General features: G+C 37.8%; 1 protein-coding gene across 7 annotated transcripts in view; it reads right to left on the reverse strand.

Moving 5' to 3' along the window:
• Positions 1 to 21,118, reverse strand: part of RAP1GDS1 (Rap1 GTPase-GDP dissociation stimulator 1) — a 167,569-nt gene that overhangs the window by 57,197 nt on the left and 89,254 nt on the right. For 4 of the 7 annotated variants that reach the window (XM_070047837.2, XM_070047838.2, XM_070047839.2 and 1 more), the window contains one exon: positions 6,791 to 6,937. The exons of the other annotated variants lie outside the window; for them this stretch is intronic. In XM_070047837.2, coding sequence (XP_069903938.1) covers positions 6,791 to 6,937 — 147 coding nt within the window. The remainder of the gene's footprint in view (positions 1 to 6,790; positions 6,938 to 21,118) is intronic. 7 annotated transcript variants of the gene reach the window in all.

The following is a 21,118-nucleotide window of genomic DNA, read 5'->3' on the forward strand; positions in this document are numbered from 1 at the left end:
GCTGCACTGCTGTCCCAGCTCCCTGCTAAGGAACCCGGGAAAGCAGCAGAAGGTGGCCCAAGTACTTGAGCCCCTGCCACCCATGTTGGAGTTCTGAGCTTCTGGCTGGCCATTTAGGGAGTGAATCAGTGGATGCAAAATCTGTGTGTGTGTGTGTGTGTGTGTGTCTCCCTCCTGCCCTCTAACTCTGCCTTTCAAATAAGTAAATAAATCTTAAAAATAAAAAACCAACAAGTTCTCATCTATACAATAAAATGCCCTTAATTTGACAAACTAGGCTTCAAAAGATGTACTTGATAGTACATTTTCCATATCTTCATAAACAAAGTAAACAAGTAAACAAAAATATATTTAAAATAACATACTGGAAAATTTAAGTTAAAAAAAGACCATGATCACAAAGATAAAGATACAGTTTTACATTTTAAATTTTCTTTTTTTTTTGTTTACACTTACAGAGTTACACAAAATGATTTTTACTATTTAGGGAATATATGGGATTATTAATTGCCTGTACACACAGTAAGTAAACTCTGGAAACAGTTCCTCATTCATGTAAAACAAACATTTCTCTAAACTTCTAACATTTAGGAAATGTTTTTTCTCACCTGTAATAACCCTTAAAACATAAGGATAAATATGGAGTTCAGGCCAAAAAGCATTTTAATTTTTAATCAGGATCATTCTTATTCATTTCTACTCCTCTATTTTTAAGGATGAAGAAAAATAAAACAAAACCAAGCTATTTGAATGTGTTCATTATGAAAATGAACAGCAGGATTAGAAGTTTGTTTTTACAGGTTGAAATAAAGTACAGGCTGAAATTAATTTCATATTAAATGATCTTTAAATTAGAGGACAGAAAACACTTTAAAGCCTAAACAGTAAGTACTGAGCTCAACAGTGAAAAATTAAGTGTTATGACTCCATAACACATCCCGGAAGTTGCATTTCCTAAATAATAGATAGGGTCCTTTCAACCATGGTTTAGTTCTAACTGTAGACAGCAAAGAAACAGAAATTATCATGCATGTATCCAAGAGAGATTTCAGGAAGCATACAAAAAAAAAAAAGGAGAGAGAAATTCTTTCAATAACAGGGAGTTAAGGTATGAGAGAAAACTTAGCTTTATTTATAGAAACCATATAAATGTACATAAAATACAGATCAGAAATCACAGATCGTACCCATTAATTTTAGAAGGAATGAGTTTTCCTTTTCCTGAAAGCATGTTTATTATCTCTGCCTTTTCTCTCTTATAGCATGGATTACATATAAAACGAATAACTTTGGTCTTTGTGCTAAGTGCTTATCATCAATTATAACTTGCTTTAGTGTTATAAGATATTTCCCTTCATTCTGTATCTCTAGCACAATGGCATTCAGAAAAAAATCAAACTCTAATTATAGAGTTTTCTGTCAGATAATTCTTTATTATGGGTACTTGTAACAAAGTGATGATGACCACCAAGAGATTCCTCCACAAGGTGCTCTTCTGGTCTCTATAGAATTGTTTTATGTTACCAGTTTGCTTCTATTCAAACCTTTTACGTGTATATAAAGCACATTTCTCAAGGCTACCGATCGCCTCTGGGAAAGTTGTACATGCAGATCTGATCACTGTTATTATCACTATTTTTTCAATGCCCTTTTCTGCTACTACCATGTATGTGGATAGAGAATATCACTAATATAGTGAAAAGGAGTTTATAATTCTTCTAACTTATTTAATGAAGAAAATCCAATTCCAATAACATTATTCTTCTCCAAGTACTGATTTTGTTAATTAAAAATTTTAGACTATACTATAAATCCAGAAAAGTCAATATTTTCTAAGCCACTATGTGCCAAAATAATGTAATAAATACCAACTGTGACTTAACCAAAAACTTGATTAAAAGTTTTGACTTTATAATGGTGCCAAAGTGATCTTCACTCACTAGAAACCTTATTTCAAACTATGATCTTCTAAGCTAGCAATATGAGGCACACAATTCTCATGATGTTGTGTAGCAGCAGTGACTCATGGTTCAGAGTTAGCCACACAACCATGAGTTAAGCAACCTGCACACTACAATATATTGTGCTGCTAAACTACAATGTTTGGTAGATGCATTTTGGAAGCATGATATTGAAAAGTTATGGGGGGGGGGGGGGCGGCACTGTGGCATAGTGAGCCAAGCCTCCACCTGTGGAGCCGGCATCCCATATGGGTGCTGGTTCAAGTCCTGGCTGCTCCTCTTCGGAACCAGTTCTCTGCTATGGGCTAGGAAAGCAGAAGATGGCCCAAGTGTTTGGGCCCCTGAACTCGTGTGGGAGACTCGAAGAAGCTCCTGGCTCCTGGCTTTGGATCAGCCCAACTCCATCCAACTCTGGCTATTGCAAGCCACTTGGGGAGTGAACCAGTGGATGGAAGACCTTTCTCTCTGTCAAGCCCTGCCTCTCTGCCCTGTAACTCTACCTCTCAAATAAATAAATAAAATCTTTAAAAAAAGATTTTATTTTTAAATTATTTATTTTATCTTTAAAAAAAGAGTTATGAGGAGGCCTTTCAGGACCTAATCCCAGAACAGCTGTAACTAAAGAAAATGTTTAGTCTTCATGGCAATGTTTTGGTATTAAGTTACCAAAGCTGTAAAAGGATATTTAAGAAACTAATAAGGGGCCAAGCACTGTTGCGCAGTAGGTTAAGCCTCTGCCTGTGGCACTGGCATTCCATATGGGCACCAGTTTGAGTCCCAGCTGTTCCACTTCCCTTCTAGCTCCCTGCTGATTGTCTGGGAAAGCAGCAGAAGATGGCACAAGTCCTTGGGCCCCTGCACCCATGTGGGAAGCCCAGAGGAGGTTCTTGGTTCTTGGTTTCAGATCAGCTCAGCTCCAGCTGCGGGAGTAAACCAGTGGATGGAAGACATTTCTCTGTCTTTCCTTCTCTCTGTCTATATCTCTCAAATAAAATCTTAAAAAAAAAAAGGAACAAATGAGAAATGTTAAGGGTCTTCAAAGAGTTCATGGAAAATGTACACTACTAAGGAACCATGCATAGATTTCACAATTTTCATACCAAAATAAGCTTATCTTTTAATTCCATTTTTGTATAATTTGAAGTATCTGTATAAATATCTATAATTAAATGAGTTCTTTGTTAACAGAATATAATTTTTCAATTTTTAACGAAAGAAAAAAATTAGAAAGTTCAACACATTCTCTCAAATTGAACACCTTGTCAACATGCATTTTACAGCCACAACTACCAGATATTCAGGTTATTTTCAAGAATCACAGAATTTCAGGGTGTGTTTTGCAACATGAAACAGGTGTCATTTTCCAAAATGGATAAATCTAAAATGATTTTTACTAAACAAAGTTTTATTTCTGCCTTATTTTAAATATGATGTCATTTATACAACATTATTGACATAACTTCTCTGGCTAAGCAATATAACTTTTATCTCACATATTCCACACTTACCTGTCTGAATATAAAAAGTTTTAATTGCTTCATTAATGTGGAAATAAGAATTTAGCTCACAGTTTAAAAGTATAGACTTTTTAAAAGACTTCTTAAACTGAAATTTTCAGTGTAATTCATTTTATAAATATATATGTATGTGTTATGTATGTATATAGTTATCAAATAGTAAAAAAGTCTTTATTAAATATTTTCATAATATGTCTAGCTTGCATTTGTTTAGAAAACTTGTTTTATTCTCAATTTAATGGATTGAAAAAAATATATATGCTCTGGGTTTCACCTACTGGACAAGATGTCCTAAGTCTCAATCTGATGAAAATGCTGTCTTCAAGGAAAACAATGTTGGAAGGTTTTTGTGATATTTTAAATACTTTCTTATCTGCATATTTAAACATTTTATCTACAGGATTAGGGAATAATTCCTTATTATAATGGGTAATGCCTAGGTTATTCATTCCAAAGGCAGAGTTAAGTTTTAAGCTGGAGTAGATTTTTATCACTTATATTCTTTTTTTTTTTAATTTTATCTATTTGACAGTTAGACAGTGAGAGAGACAGAAAGAAACGTCTTCCTTCCGTTGGTTCACCCCCAAATGGCCGCCACAACCAGAGTTATGCTGACTGAAGCCAGGAGCCAGGTGCTTCTTCCTGGTCTTCTATGCGGGTGCTGGCGCCCAAGCACCTGGGCCATCCTCCACTGCCCTCCCAGGCCACAGCAGAGAGCTGGACTGGAAGAGGAGCAACCAGAACTAGAACTTGGCACCCATATGGAATGCTGGCACCGCAGGTGGAGGATTAACCAAGTGAGCCATGGCACCGGCCCCCACTATATTCTATGCACAAATTAACACAGGCTTAAATTCAATGGTAAATATTTTTTAAAAATAAACTATACGTATCAGTGCCAATAAAAAAGTACCTCTTATGTTTTAAAAAGCTCTAAATTTTTTGTCTCAGGAACACATCTAGGTGGACAGAATCAATACTAACTAATCTGTAGTAAAAAAAAACCACACCCTATATTTAAATTGTTAAACACAAATTCTACAGAAAAGAGTCAGTAAATGAACACAACAATAAAGATGCTTGATAAGGATGCAAAACAGACCAAGGAGGACATAACTTGAGTCAAAGATTATTTGGCAGAAAACGAACCACTTCACAAATTGATGCTTATAACAGAAAGTAAAAAGGAAGCAGAGGAAAGATGATGATGATAGTTACAAGTTTGACATTTGTTCCTTAAAATTATTAAAGGTTGCTTCTATTTTAACTAGTAAGCTTTAAAAGCTACATTCAGATTGTAGCTTTTGGAACAGCAGAACAAAACAGCAGAACATTTGTCCAGTAATATTCTGAGAAAAGTTAATACAGTTCTCCAAAGTATCTAAGCTATTTCCTAGGAATACCTGAACACTAGGAAAAAACATACTTATAAAAAAGAAATACACATTTAGGCAATGCACTAGTTAAACACTACAACACACAGTTGTTAATAACTACCTTCTTAGTATACCTCTCTACACACAGTGCTCTATAGTATTGATTTAATCACTGCTTTGGATGAGAATTAATAATGTTTTCTTGAAGACCATGTGGCCATTTAATAACCTTTTGTACAGAGTTCTAAACAGCTTCCTCAAATGACTAACAAATAGTTTAGGTGCATAATAAGACTAACTCTGTTACATTTAGAGCTGCTATAATAACTTTATGAATAGTTTCTTTCCTTTGTTTTTCTAAAAACACTTTCTCCTATGTAGCACTTTCCTCCTTTCCCAAATACCCCAGCCCAAATGAAGTTATAGGGAATGAAGCAAAGTGGACAATCAATCAATAATTTCTTAATGCAACTCAAAAACTCATGATCAATGTTGATTATTTAAGAAATTGCTCCTCATTTCATGAATTACCCAGACATTGTCCATTTTGTTTCTCCTGTTCATAATTAGGACAGTTTCTCTTCAAAATTAATTCTACTGGGGGTGGGAGAAATAGAAATAATTGATACTATAAACACTACCATTTGTTATTAGCTCAAGCTTAATAACCATCTGCTCAATAAAAACTATTATTATTATGGATAATTTTGAGAAGCTCATGCATTAGCAAAATGAGACTTGAAGCCACTTCACGTTCAGCTCAACAGTGTTAAGGAAACAAATGTAATACAACATTTACAAATCAGATGTCATTACGAAAAGCTACACTTCCACCCTTCCTCAAATAAAAAGATGTAGAATCTGGCCAACCTGCCAAATAACAACTGGTTAGACAGGAGCAGTAGCTCTTCCCTTATAGGACATGGTGATTAATCACACTGCAGAGCCCATCATTCATGGTTCTCACTAACACCAAGGGCAAAATGTCAGTAGTCATTTGTGATCAGTCTTATCTTTTTAAAAATTATTGAGAATATTTCTTAGCTGCACTATTAGCAAAAGTGAAAGAAAAAAAAAAAGAAAAAAATGTAGAAGGGTCCCTGTGTTTCTAGATCACATGAAAATAAAGAGTAACATTGCATGTTCAATATGCAAATATCTTTGTAGAAAGACCACAACTTAAAAAACTTCTGTAAAACAAACCACAAAGACCTTATTTATATTACATGCCAAAAACATAACACAATTTGAGTGTCTGAGCCACACAACAATCATATAAAATAACAAAATGACTGATATTTTGTGACACAAAAGTACTGTGATGCCTTAATATCACTGTTTTTATGTTCATTTATTTAACCCTATGAGCTATCTGAAACCTGTTGATATGTCATTTGCTGCTAGGTTCTAAAAATGCCTGATAGAGAAAAGCTGCTGCTGTTTAAAAGACTTTATTAAATTTCTAAATTGTGCTGTCTGAAACTGCTCTAAATGTCATTTTACTAAAGCCAGATTTTATCAAAGTTATTTTAAAATTCTTCCAAGTCAATCTAGTACCTAGATAAAATAATTTTACTTTTATAGATAGCATTTACATTTTAAACTAATTCTGGTATTAATATAAAGCAATAAACACAATGCAATTTATTTTAGTACTGTTTATTTCAAGAATGTTCAGAGCTATAAAGCTTAAAGTGTAGCACAGACTATTTTTTGTTTGGATACTGATTAACATGGGTGAACCTTTAAAAACTACTCCCATTTAATAAATTAGAACATTTTGTATTTTTGAAACCTTAAAACTTAATGTTGGCTAATTATTAATTTTGTTAGGAATTCTTTATTCATCATTTTTCAAATATTTTGTTTTACACTATAGTAAAGATTATTTTTAATTTTTCCCCCAGAGATAAAGCAAGTTTTCAGTTTTGTTTACCATTCTCATTGCTATAGTTCATCAGCATGCCACAAAAGACAGTCAAGAGCTTCTCATTGGCGGGATCTGTTATACTGCACAGTGACCTTAAATGGTCAACTACAATCTGTGCACCACCTGCTTGGTCAACTGCACTTCTGCCCTCATCTGTAAAACAAAGAGTTAAATTACAAATAAAAGAAAAAATAAACGTACCTTATAACTTCAAATACAAAACATAACAGTGCTATTCTTTATTTAATAAGTAGAAATAAATCTAAGCAGGGCATCAAATATATCTTTTTGGATAAACAAAACAAAACAAAACAAACATGGAAATGGGAGTGGGATGGGGAAAAGAGACAATCACTTTTTAAGAGAATAAAAGATTCCTTTCATTGGCATCATACAGGAGTTTAAATAACTTTTTTGTTTTCAAGATGTTTATGTTGCAACATTATTTACCCCTTCTTCCACAAATGAGAATTCTGTATCATAGAGAAAAAAAAAGGAAATAAGTGATATTCTAGTAGTATGAGTTTTTGTTCCTCAGCTTAAAAATAGCTAAATATATCTATCATTGGTTTTCAAAGTTACCTATTATTAAAGAAAACTGCATGATACAAGGTATAATTTTCATATTAGTACTAGGCTCTTTTTAATGGCATCTTTAATACTCTTTAATAAAATCTAGAGATTGTTTCCCCTTTTCATTCTTATGTGTTTTTTTCCTTTTCCCCTGTTTTATGGAGCATACCAATACATTGCAACATTACAACTAGTGTCAAATGACAGTCAAACATACGTTCTTTCCATTATGTGTACATCTATACTGCATGGAACAGGTGTCATTGCACTGCTGGGACACATGGACAGCTATATAATACTTTCTCTTTTTTTTTGACAGGCAGAGTGGACAGTGAGAGAGAGACAGAGAGAAAGGTCTTCCTTTGCCGTTCGTTCGCCCTCCAATGGCCGCCGCGGCCGGCGCACCGTGCTGATCCGATGGCAGGAGCCAGGTGCTTCTCCTGGTCTCCCATGGGGTGCAGGGCCCAAGCACTTGGGCCATCCTCCACTGCACTCCCAGGCCACAGCAGAGAGCTGGCCTGGAAGAGGGGCAACCGGGACAGAATCCGGCGCCCCAACCGGGACTAGAACCCGGCGTGCCGGCGCTGCAAGGCAGAGGATTAGCCTAGTGAGTCGCGGCGCCGGCCTAAACTATTAACTTATAATCTTTTTTATAATCTACAAAATCCAACTATATTTTACCTAGATTACCTACATTTCAACTTCTCAATTGCCACATTTGGCAATGGCAATCCCAGTGCACAGCTCAGCTACAAACGTTTAAAAACAGGATCAATAAAAGCAATGACTCACAAGGGAATTATAGCTGTGAAATTAACATATGTGTGATTTTCATTCTTCTCATGAAATAACTAAAACTAAGGTCATATATTTAAAACTGCTGGAGTGATATTATATAGTGATACAATATATGTAATATTTTGTGGTGCATGCTCATACACAAATAAACATATAACACAGCAGAGCCTCAGAAATACTAGCTTCATAACTTGCAGAAATTTCAGAAATTCATATTAAAATGCAACAGCATACTTTTATCCACTTAGTTTCATTACATTATTATATAGATGCAGAACAGGATCCTATGCTAATTAGTAAGATCACAGAAATCTCTTCTGCCAGGATAACTAGTGAAGATGAACCAGCCAACAACAGTGGTGAAAACTGATCTCTTAAGCTTTATTTTCCAGTAACAAATGTCTGTTGTCTAAATTCTGGAGTAATCTCTTATGGATGTTATCTCAGCAAAGTAAACTTTTGGACTATCAATCCAAATGTTCAGACTCTCAATAGTCTGAATGCACAGTAAACTCTATCCTTTAACTGAAAAGCTCAGACAGTACTTGATTCTAAATGCTGAACATAGTCTTCCAAAATTCCCAACACGGATGCTTAAGACATATAAGAAGCAAACCTTGCAGAACAATTATACTAAGTCTTAATTTCATGTACTAGGAAATTACAGTTTAGAAAACATGTGGAGAATCTTTGCAGTGAGTTTTTAAAAATGAAGATGGTTTTCTATCAGCACTAAGCTATTCAATGTTCAAATCTGTTCAACAATTTTAATAATGCAATAAATAAGATAAATAAGAGTACAACTACAATTAGAAGGCAAATTGTGTTTCAGAGCCACAATACTTTTTCTCTTCCCTCCATTCCCTTCCTCCCCTGCTTGGATTGCCTAGAACACAGCTCCTTATTCATGAGTTACTGAGAGGAAATTGCAAAGCATAAATTCAGTCTCTGTTAACAGAAATTATAATCTTAGTGAATTTGAGAAGAAAATTTAAAAAGCATATATTACAATAACAGTTGTCTTAATTTAAAAAATTTAACCACACCTATAGGAATAGTTACACAGTTCTCCCCCCACCCTCACCTTTTGGACAAAAGCAGTAACAGACTTTAAATGTCTATTAGAACAGCTATCTCTGCACAAGTCCATATAAGCTGATATTTCAGAGTGAATGTAGCTCCACTGTTTTGTTACACGAATGAGTACTATAGTTCACTTATGAGTAATTTTTTTAAAATATTTATTTTATTTATTTGACAGGCAGAGTTACAGAGAGGGGTAGAGACAGAGAGAGAGGTCTTCTATCCACTGGTTCACTCCCCAGATGGCCGCAATGGCCTGAGCTGTGCTGATCCGCAGCCAGGAACCAGGAGCTTCTTCCAGGTCTCCTATGCAGGTGCTTTCCCAGGCCATAGCGGAGAACTGGATTGGAAGCGGAGCAGCTGGGTCTTGAACCGCTGCCCCTATGGGATGCCAGCACTTCAGGCCAGTGCTTTAACCTGCTGCGTCATAGCACCAGCCCCAGCCTGTCAACTCTTTAAGCCCTTCTGCATTCTTTAGTGAATATCCATACAGTAGTTTTCAACACAAGTATGACCTTTCTTCATACTAGGTAAGAGTAAGGCTTTAAATCTAAACAGATGCTGGATTTCATTATCAGCTTCTCTCCCCACTTTCCAAAAAAGATAGAAAGTTCAAATTTTTGAGAAAGACTCTGTGAGGGGGGAAATTGGGGAGGTAGCCCAGTACTTGAAAAGGAACATTGGCGGCCGGCGCCGCGGCTCAATAGGCTAATCCCCCGCCTTGCAGCGCCGGCACACCGGGTTCTAGTCCCGGTTGGGACGCCCACAGCAGCCATTGAAGGGTGAACCAATGGTAAAGGAAGACCTTTCTCTCTGTCGCTCTCTCACTGTCCACTCTACCTGTCAAAAATAAAAAAAAGAAAAAAGAAAAGCAACATTGGCATATAAACTAGATCTTAAAAATTCTTTGCCTACCCACTTTCCAGCTGTGTGAATATGCAGTTACCTAGTCTGTATTTCTTCTATGAGCTATACAATGAGGATAAGAATTCCTCTATTTCTTTTAAGAATTAAATGACATAAAATAAGACTCTTTAAAAAGTGCATGGAAAAAGCATATTATGACAAAGCTATACATAGATATCAAATATATTTTGTACAAAATTTTATTTTATTCTGAAGACATTAATTTTTTTAACTTTGCAAGGTAGAATTAGAGGGAGAGGGAAGGAGAGAGAAATCTTCCATCCCCTAGTTTACTCCCTAAATGGCCACAATGGCCACGGCCAAGCCAGGTCTAAGTCAGGAGCCTGAATTCCATCTGGGTCTCCCATGTGGGTGGCAGAGGCCATTTTTCCATTGCTTTCCCAGGCACATTAGCAGGGAGCTGAATAGGAAGCGGGGCAGCCAGGGCTTGAACTGACACTCTTATGGGATGCTGGCATCGCAGACGGCAGCTTAACATGTTGTACCATAACACCAGCTCCTTAAATTTATCTTTTTAATCTCATTTTACCCAGAAACTTTAAACAAATTACATACAGGGATGACCCCAAACCTTGCTGGGTACACCTCATTCTCAAGCAAGTCCACACTCCCTTTCATGTATTCTTGCTTTGCTGAAAATAAATCTTATTCTCTTAACTTTACATATGCCTCAGCCTCAAATTCTTTAGTGTGTTGGAGACAAGAACTTAGACCCAGCCACCTGAGAACACCTGGACCGCTGCAAGGACTCATGCAAACTCAGCCTAACTCCCACAGGCCAACAAACCTATGGGACCTTACTAACACTGCCACAGGAATCTAGCAACTGGGCCCAGTAGGCCACCTCTAGGTCTACTTGTGACATAGACTGTCTGCCAGTGATACTCCCATGACTCTGGCTCTGCTCTCACAGCTGAAAGCTACTACTGTGACCCACATAAACCCACTGAGACTGAGGAACACTTTAGGTCCTCACCACCATCAATACAGAAGACTACATTAGAGCATCCAAATGAATCTAAAGCCAAAGTCACCTACCAGGGGCTGGTGCCATGGTGCAGTAGGTTAATCCTCCGCCTGCGGTGATGGCATCCTACATGGGCACCGGTTCTAGTCCCAGCTGCCCCTCTACCAATCCAGCCCTCTGCTGTGGCCTGGGAAAGCAGTAGAAGGTGGTTCAAGTTCTTGGGCCCCTGTACCCACACAGGAGACTGGGAAGAAGCACCTGGTTCCTGGCTTTGGATTGGAGCAGCTCCATCTGTTGTGGCCATTTGGGGAGTGAAACAACAAAAGGAAAACTTTTCTCTGTTTCTCCGTCTCACTGTGTGTAACTCTACCTCTCAAATAAATAAAATCTTTACCAAAAAAAAAAAAAAAAAAAAAAAAAAAGTCACCTACCAAACTGACACACAAAGATAAATCTTCAGGAAAAAGACTTTTACTATAAAAGCCACCCTTTAAAAGCAATAGAGACACCTGATCCACCAAATGTCCTAATATTAATACAGGGAAACAAGTGTGAAAATGTAAAGCAATATGATGCCTTCAGAGGATACATGTAATGCCTGGTAACCGACTCTAAGAAAAGGAGACTAATAAAACACCTCATAAGGAATTAAAAAGGATAATTATAAACATACAAGAAAATACAGATGGAGCATTTAACAAAATTAGGAAAACAATGTATGATATAAATGAGAAATTCAGCAGTGATATGTTATAAAAGAACAGAAATCATGCAAAAGAAGAACTCAGTAAGTTAAGTAAAATGTACATTAGAAGGAAGCCTTAATACCAGACTACATAAGGCAGAAGAATACCTGAACTTCAGGACAGATTTTATAAAATACAGCACACACCCCAAAAGCCTGAGACCTTTGGAACACCATTAAATGGATGAATACTCAAATCTGCATACTCTCTAAAAAAGAGTAAAGCTATAGAAAAAATATTTAATAAGATAAAAGCTGAAGACTTCTTCAATCTTGAGAAAAATATATGGACATTCAAGAATAGAAAGTCATAGGGACCCCAAATAGACATGACCACAGAAGATCCTGCTTGCAATATTTCATAGTCAAACTTTCAGAAGTGTAACATGGGACCAGCATTGTGGCATAGTGGACAAAGTGCCACCTGGGATGCTGGATGCTGGTTTGTGTCCTGGTTGCTCCACTTCCAATCCTGCTCCCTTTGGGAAAAGCAGAAGATGGCCCAAGTGAGTAGGCCCCTCTACCCACATGGGAGGCTGGGATGAGGCTCCTGGCTCCTGGCTTCGGCCTTGCCCTACCCTGATCATTGCAGACAAATGAGGAATGAACCAGCAGATATAAGATCTCGATCTCTCTCTCTTTCTCTCTCTCTCTCTCTCTGTAACCCTGACATTCAAATGAAAATTAAAACGGAGGAAAATCAAGAGTGAATTGTAAAATCTACAAGAGAAAAGTGCCAAATCATATTTATAGAAACTCCAATTAAAGCAACAACAGATTGTTAAGCAGGAACCTTAAATGCTAGGAATGCAAGTATATTACAATCTCTGAAAGGAAAAACTGCCAACTAAAACTATTATACCCAGCAAAGATATCCTTCACAAATGATGGAGAAGTAGAAAGGTATAGAGGATACTGCCTAAATGTTCTCAGGGGAGCACAATCCCCTGGGATAGACATGGATGCAGTTATGTCTCTGCCTATGCAGGCTGGGTGAGGGCACACCCTCCCAAAGGAATGCCCTGGCAGAAGCATCTGGGGGCTAATAGGCTTTTTAATTGATACCTACTATTTTTGGGAGCTTGCAATAGCATCTGAATGGATCTGTCTGTGAAGATATACATCATCATTCTGTTCTCTGTCATGGATCACCAGACCAGATTCCTTTCCCACCATAAAGCTGATGTACAACCTTGCCTACATGTTTGCTAGCTTGTAGATGTGCTTATACCCTCTAATAAAAAGTGCTGGCCGACAGCTATCCAGTGGCACACTCTTTTGATGGAGGCTCCCATGTTCTATGTCTTCATTTGAAAAACCCCACAGAAAGTTTTTCCAAGACAAGCAAAAACTGAAGGACTTCACTACTACCAGACTGCCCTCACGAGAGATGCTTAAGGGAGTACCCATAATCAGAAGCAAAACAAAGATATCTACCATTATGAAAACATTTGAAAGTGTAAAACTCACTAGAAAAGACATACACAGAAGAGAAAGAGAAAACAATCAAACCTTATCAAAATAGTAAACTGCTAAACCATGGAGAGGAAAAAAACAGGATATACAAAATCTACTGAAGAAATAAAAAAAAAAAATAGGACTGTCATTACTATACAATAATAACCTTTAATTGTAAATGAACTAAACTTCCAATTAGAAGATACAAACTATCTGAGTAGATTAAAAAACAAGACCCAACAATTAATGCCTATAAGAAACTTATATTGGCTGGCGCCGTGGCTCACTAGGCTAATCCTCCGCCTTGCAGTGCCGGAACACCGGGTTTTAGTCCCGGTCGGGGTGCCGGATTCTGTCCAGGTCGCCCCTCTTCCAGGCCAGCTCTCTGCTATGGCCCGGGAGTGCAGTGGAGGATGGCCCAAGTACTTGGGCCCTTCACCCGCATGGGAGACCAGGAGAAGCACCTGGCTCCTGGCTTTGGATCAGTGCGATGTGCCGGCAGCAGCAGCCATTGGAGGGTGAACCAACGGTAAAGGAAGACCTTTCTCTCTGTCTCTCTCTCTCACACTATCCACTCTGCCTGTCAAAAAAAAAAAAAAACCAAAAACCAAAAAACAAAAACTTATATTACCAGTGAAACACACAAACTGGAAGTGAAAATGATGGAAAAAGACATTCCATACGAAAAGAAACCAGAAGCAAGCAGTAATAACTATACATATGAGACAAAGTGAACTTTAAGACAAAAAGTATAAGAGAGACAAATAAGGCCACTAAATATAAGGGATCAATTCAACAAAACAAGACATGACAATTGAAATGTACACACAACTAATGCTGAAGCACTGAATTTTATATCAACATTTTTTTGTAAAGGAGAAAAATAGGCTCTAATACAGTAATAGTGTGAGACTTTCATATTCCACAATGGATAGATCATCCAGGCAAAAAGTCAACAAAGAAACATTAGAGTTAAGCAATACTATAGACCAAATGGACCAAATAGAACATTGCAGAACATTTCATCCAATACCTGCAGAGTACAAATTCTTCTAATCAACACATGGGCACTCCTGAGAACAGAACATATATTAAGTCACAAAACTAATCTGAGAATATTTAAAAAAATCAAAATCATATCATGTATCTTCTGAACATAGTGAAAAAATCTATAAATTAACAACAAAAGAAACTTCAGGAAATACACAAATTCATGGAGACTGAACAACATGCTTCTGAACAAACACTTGGTCACTGAGGAAATCCAAAGGGAAATAAAAAAATTTCAAATGAAAATGGAAATACAACATACCAAAATTTGTAAGGCACACTAAAAGCAGTACTAAAAATTTTATAGCAATAAACTCATATATAAAAAACAAAACCACAACCTAGATCCCAGACAACTGCGGGACGCATCTCAAAGAACAAGAAAAGTAAAAATAGGGCCAGCGCCGCAGTTCATTTGGCTAATCCTCCGCCTGCAGCACTGGTACCCCAGGTTCTAGTCCCGGTTGGGGCGCCAGGTTCTGTCCCGGTTGCTCCTCTTCCAGTCCAGCTCTCTGCTGTGGCCTGGGAAGGCAGCGGAAGATGGCCCAAGTGCTTGGGCCCTGCACCCACATGGGAGACCAGGAGGAAGCACCTGGCTCCTGGCTTCGGTGTCAGCGTAGCTCTGGCTGTGGCGGCCATTTTGGGGGTGAACCAGCGGAACGAAGACCTTTTTCTCTGTCTCTCACTAACTCTGCTTGTCAAAAAAAAAAAAAAAAAAAAAAAAGAAAAGAAAAGAAAAAAGTAAAAACAAACCAAACCCAAAGTAAGGAGAAAGGAATAATGAAAATTAGAACAAACAAAATGGGAAAAAATGAAAAAGAATTATTTTTTTGAAAAGATAAAATCAACAGAACTTTAGCTAGACTAACCTGGAAAAAAGGAAAAGTGACTCAAATAAAATTGGAGATGAAAAGGCAGATATTACAACTGATACTGTTAGGTAGGAAGTCAGATATGAGCTTATGTGTGTGTGACAAAGGCCTAAGGAGACATTTGGGTCCAGCATATGCATCTCAAAGTTTCAGGTGCAGCCCAGTATCTGTACTTCAAAGGCACCCAGCCCCTTCTACCTGATAACCATCCTCCCTCTAAGGCTCCTCTAAGGCAGGGCAGTGCCAACCAGGCTTCCCCCTGTCTGATAACTTCAGGGGGAAAACTCAGATAGGAGTTTTTCTATTTATATCCAAAGAATCCTTGGTTCCAAGAGAGCAGAGGTGGGAAAACAAGACCCATCCCCTTAAAAACCCTCCAGCCTCAATCGGACTGCATGCTTAGCCCTCTGCCTCGCTGCTGAGCCACCTGCCTGGCCTGCCCAGGTATATTCTCTCCACCCAACCATGTAACCCCGCTCTCCCCCAGTCCAAGCAACTGGGCACTCTCTCTCAGGTTCTGTCTGGAGAGGTGCCAATCCGTTCTTATGGATGTCTCTTCCCTAATAAACCTTGCTATTTTACTTTCTGCTACTCTCTGTCTCACGCCTGAATTCTTTCTTGCACAATGCCATTCACTGGTAGCAATACTGCCACACTACAAGAGATCATTAGAGAGTATGAAGAACAAGTATATACCAACAAATTGGAAAACCTAGCAGAAATGGATAACCTTCTGGATAGATACAAGGTATCTGGACCATGGAGACTTATATGAAATCTGAACAGAATAATTACAAACAATGAGAATGAATCACTACCAAAATGTCTCCCAATAAAGAAACACCTAGGACCAGATGGCTTCAATACTGAATTCTACTAAATTTTTAAGGAAAAATTAAAACCAATTCTTCTCAAACTATTTTAAAGAATTGGAAGAGAACCCATCCTAACTCATAAAAACCAAAATATATAAAGAACAACAATAGCACAGAAACAAATAATGCAATTAAAAATGGGCAATAGATCTAAATATATGTTTTTCTTTTCCAAGGAAGATATATAAATGCCCTATCTGTATACAAAAAATTCTATTCAACATCACTAATCTTCAGGGAAATACAAATCAAAACCACAAGGAGATATCATCTCACTCAAATGAGAATGGCTATTATCAAAAGGCAAAAGATAACAAGTATTGGCAAAGATGTGGAGAAAAAAGAATGCTTCTACACCATTGGTGGGAACATAAGGTCAGTCATAATAGTATGAAAGTTTCTCCAAAAATTAAAAATAGGGCCAGGTGTTTGGCTTAGCAGTTATGACGCCAGTTAAGCTGCCTGCGTGCCACACTTGGAGTGCCTGGGTTCAGTTCCCAGCCCTGGCTCCTGATTCCAGTTTTCTAATAATGCGGATTCTGGGAAAGAGCAGATGTAGCTGAGGTAATTGGGCCCCTGTCACCAACGTGGGAAATCTGGTTGAATTCCTGGCTCCCAGCTTCTGCCCAGTCCAGTCCCTGCTGTCTTGGGCATCTAGGAATTAAACTTGCAAATGGTATCTTGATCTACCCCTACCTTTTCACCTCCCACAATCCTCAGATACCAATTTTCTCTACCTTTCAAATTAATAAAAAAATATAAAATAAAATATAATGTAAAAAATTAAACTCCAAACTACAATGTGATCCAACAATTCCAAAACTGGGTAATAATCAAGGGTAATGAAATCACTACATTGAATAGACATTTGTACTCCCATATTTATTGCAGCACTATTCAGAACAGCCAAAAAATGGAAACTACCTGTCTATTAAGTAGTGAATAGACAAAGAAAGTGTGACACACATAAACACTGGAATAGTATTCAGGCATTAAAAAGGATGAGATTCAATCAGTTGAACATCACGGAGGTCACTACATTACAGGAAACAAACTAGACAAGAAACAAGAAAGGCAAGTAATCATGACCTCACTCATATGTGGAGTCTTAAAAAAAAATAAAATTAGCAGTGAATGTAGAATGGCAGCTACCAGAGGCTAGAAAGAATGTGTGTGTGGAGGGGGAATGGGGGGACAAGAGATTAGAAATAGTTGATTAATGGTACTAAGCTACAGTTAGATAGAAGACACACAGCAGACCCATAGAATGGCAGATGTCCTATGGCCTCAGAATCAGCCCTTAAGGCACGCGGATCTGGCTGAAAAGCCCATGAGAGTATTACAGGCATGGAAAGCCAAAACACTCTGGTAAAAAACAAAACAAAACCCTACATGAAATGGAAATTTATATTCATTAAATAAAAGTTAAAAAAAAAGATAACTTCAATGAAAAAAATAAAAAAAATAGTTGATTAATGGTACTAAGCTATAGTTAGATAGAAGAAGGAAATTCTGACATTCTATTGCACCACAAAGTAAAGGCAGATAACAGTAATGTCATATGCATATATACTACAGGTATTAAAAGACTAGAAGGTGATTTTTAATGTTTTCTCTAAAGATGCTTGAAAATATCACTATGCTTACCATGAACTTAATCTTTAACAATGTACACATGTATTAAAGACATTACAAGGGGTACCCCACAAATATTGTATAGTTTTTATGTATTAACTTGAAAGTAATCACATTAACAGAAGACAGAGGCCAGACAAAAATATACAAGTACCTCAACAGATGAAGAAAAAGCTTTTGGTAAAATTTAACATACTTTCATGATTAAAACCCTGAAAAAATTAAGCACAGAAGTACTGCACCCCAATAAAATAAAGGTTATTCATGACTGCCCCACAGGCAATAGTGAATGGGGAAGTGCTGAAACCTTTTCCTTCAAGATCTGGACTAGACAAAGCTGTCCACTGTACCATTCTTAATAAATACAGTACAGAAGTCTTGAGCGTAACAAGGCAAGAGAAATAAAAAGCATAAAAAAGGAAAGGAAAAAGTCAAATTATTCCAGTTAAAGATAATATGATTCTTTATATAGAAAAATCTAAAGACTCTACCAAGAGGCTGGTGTTGTGACACAGTGGGTTAAGCTGCAACCTGGGACCCCAGCATCCCATATCAGAGTACTGGTTCAAGACCCAGGTGCTCCGCGGCTGATCCAGCTTGCTGGTAATGCTCTGGAAAAGCAGTGAAAGGCCTCTGCCACCCACCCTGAAGAGCCAGAAGGAGTTCTGGGCTCATGCCTTTGGCTTGGCCCAGTCCTGGCCACTGCAGCCATTTGGGAAGTGAACCTGTGGATCAAAGATACCTCTCTCTGTCACTCTGTCAAATAAATAAATCTTTAAAAAAATTGACTATAATGAACAAGAAATAAAGACCCTACCAAAACACTATTAGAATAAATTTAGTAAAGTTGCAATATACAAAAATCATTAGCATTTTATATAATAATAAGCTCACTGAATAATCACAATGTAGTCCCATTCACAATAGTTATAAAAAATACCTTGAGGCTGGCACCATGGCTCACTAGGCTAATCCTCCGCCTGTGGCGCTGGCACCCAAGGTTCTAGTTCTGGTTGGGGCGCCGGATTCTGTCCCGGTTGCTCCTCTTCCAGTCCAGCTCTCTGCTGTGGCCTGGGAAGGCAGTAAAGGATGGCCCAGGTCCTTGGGCCCTGCACCCGCATTAGAGACCAGGAGGAAGCACCTGTTAGTGGCCACTTGGGGGTGAACCAACAGAAAAAGGAAGACCTTTCTTTCTGTCTCTCTCTCTCTCACTGTCTAACTCTGCCTGTCCAAAAAAAAAAAAAAAAAAAAAAAAAAAAAAAAAAAGAATCATTGCTAGAAGAGGAGTAAATGGATTAAAAAAATACCTTGAAATAAATTTAATAAAGGACACAAAAACTACAATGAAAATTAAAAATACTGATGAAGAAAACACAAATAAATGGAATGACTTTCTATGGTCATAGATTACACAAATTAGCATTGTTAAAAATATACATACTGGAGCTGGCGCCTGCAGGGTTTGTGTCCTGGCTGCTCTACTTCTGATCCAGCTCTTTGCTATGGCCCGGGAAAACAGTGGAAGGTGGCCCAAGTCCTTGTGCCCCTGCACCCATGTGGGAGACCAAGAAAAAGCTCTTGGCTACTGACTTTGGATCGGCGCAGCGCCAACCACTGCAGCCATCTGAGGGGTGAACCAGCAGATGGAAGGCTAATATTTATTTATTTGTTTGCAGAGCTTCAGAGAGAGACAGAGAAAGACATGTCTTCCATCTGCTGGTTCACTCCCCAGATGGCTGCAACAGCCAGCACAGGTAGAGGCCAGAAGCCAGTAGCTTCTCCCAGGTCTCCCATGAGGGTAGCAGGGGTCCAAGTACCTGGGCCATCTTCTGCTGTTTTTCTCAGGCTGTTAGGAGGGAGCTGGATCAGAAGTGGAGCAGTTAGGACATTAACCAGAGACCAATATGAAATGCTGGCATCACAAGAGGTGGCTTTTACTCACTACACCACAGTGCCAGCCCCAGCCAAAAAAAATCTTAAGCAACATGAGCAAAGAGGCATCACAACACCTGATTTCAAGACATACTTCAGGGCTGTAATAACCAAAACAGCATGGCACTGGCATGAAAAGTCACATCGACCAATGGAGCAAACACAGGAACCAATGAAATAGAACAGGGATTCCCCCAAATGAATCAATGCATGTACAGCCAAGTGACTCTTCACAAGGTGCCAAAAATATACACTGCAGAAAGATCAACATATTCAGAAGACTACATTTTTTTTTGTCTCTTTCACCCCTGCCCCCGGCAATCTCAAATGCTACACAATCAACTCAAAATGATCAAATGTGTAGGTCTTAGACTTGACACAATGAAACTACTGGAAGAAAACTTGGGAGAAGTACTTCAAGACAATGGTATAGGTGATAGCTTTATGGATAAGACATCAACAGTATAGGTAACAAAAGCGAATACAGACAGATGGGATTTATCAAACTAAAAACTTTTTCACAGCAAAGAAAACAATCAACAAAGGAAGAGAAAGCCTGTAAAATGGGAGAGAACTTTTGCAAACTATGCATCTGACATATTCATAGAAACTAAAAGAGTCAGCAACAAAGACCTTTTAAAAAAAGTAGTTCAAATGGCTAACAAATTGATGAAAAAATGCTCAACATCATTAGCCATGAGGGAAAAGGAAATCAAAATCACTGTATCAGCTCGCTCCAGTTAGAATGCGTATTGCCAATATGGCAAAAAAAAAAAAAAAAAAAAAAATGGTGATGAGGATATGGAGAAAAAAGAACTCTTACACACTGTTGGTGGGAATGTAAATTAGCATAGTCATTATGGAGAACAAAATGGAAGTACTCAAAAACTAAGTACAGAACTACCAAATGATACAACTATCCCACTTCTGGGTAAATATCAAAGGGCAATTAAATCAGCTTGTCAAAGAGATGCTTGCCCTCTCATGTTCATTGCTGAACCTGAACTATTCACAATAGTTAAGATACAGAATAAACCTAGATGCCCACTGACAGATGAACAGGTAAAGAAAATGTTATAAATATATATATATATATATATAACCATGTACACACAATGGAATATTATTCAGCCATAAAAATGATATCCCATCACCTGCAACAAAATGAACAGAACCAGAAAACATGATGTTCAGTGCAGTAAAGTTAGACTAGGAAAGACAAATATTACATGTTCTTTATGTTACGAAAGATTTTTTTTTAAAACAAGCGGAAATGAGCGGGGCAGAGATGGAATAAAAGCAGGGTAGGCACTGGGTACCAAAACAGATAGAAGGAGTAACTTCTGATGTTCTCTAGCACAGTGGAGGTAACTACTTATTATATATATTATATATTTTATGAGCAGAGCTTGAAGCCTC

The sequence above is a fragment of the Oryctolagus cuniculus genome, chromosome 8 (genome assembly GCF_051225735.1).
Source record: "Oryctolagus cuniculus isolate XC-2025 breed Fujian yellow rabbit chromosome 8, ASM5122573v1, whole genome shotgun sequence".
Lineage (NCBI taxonomy): Eukaryota > Metazoa > Chordata > Mammalia > Lagomorpha > Leporidae > Oryctolagus > Oryctolagus cuniculus.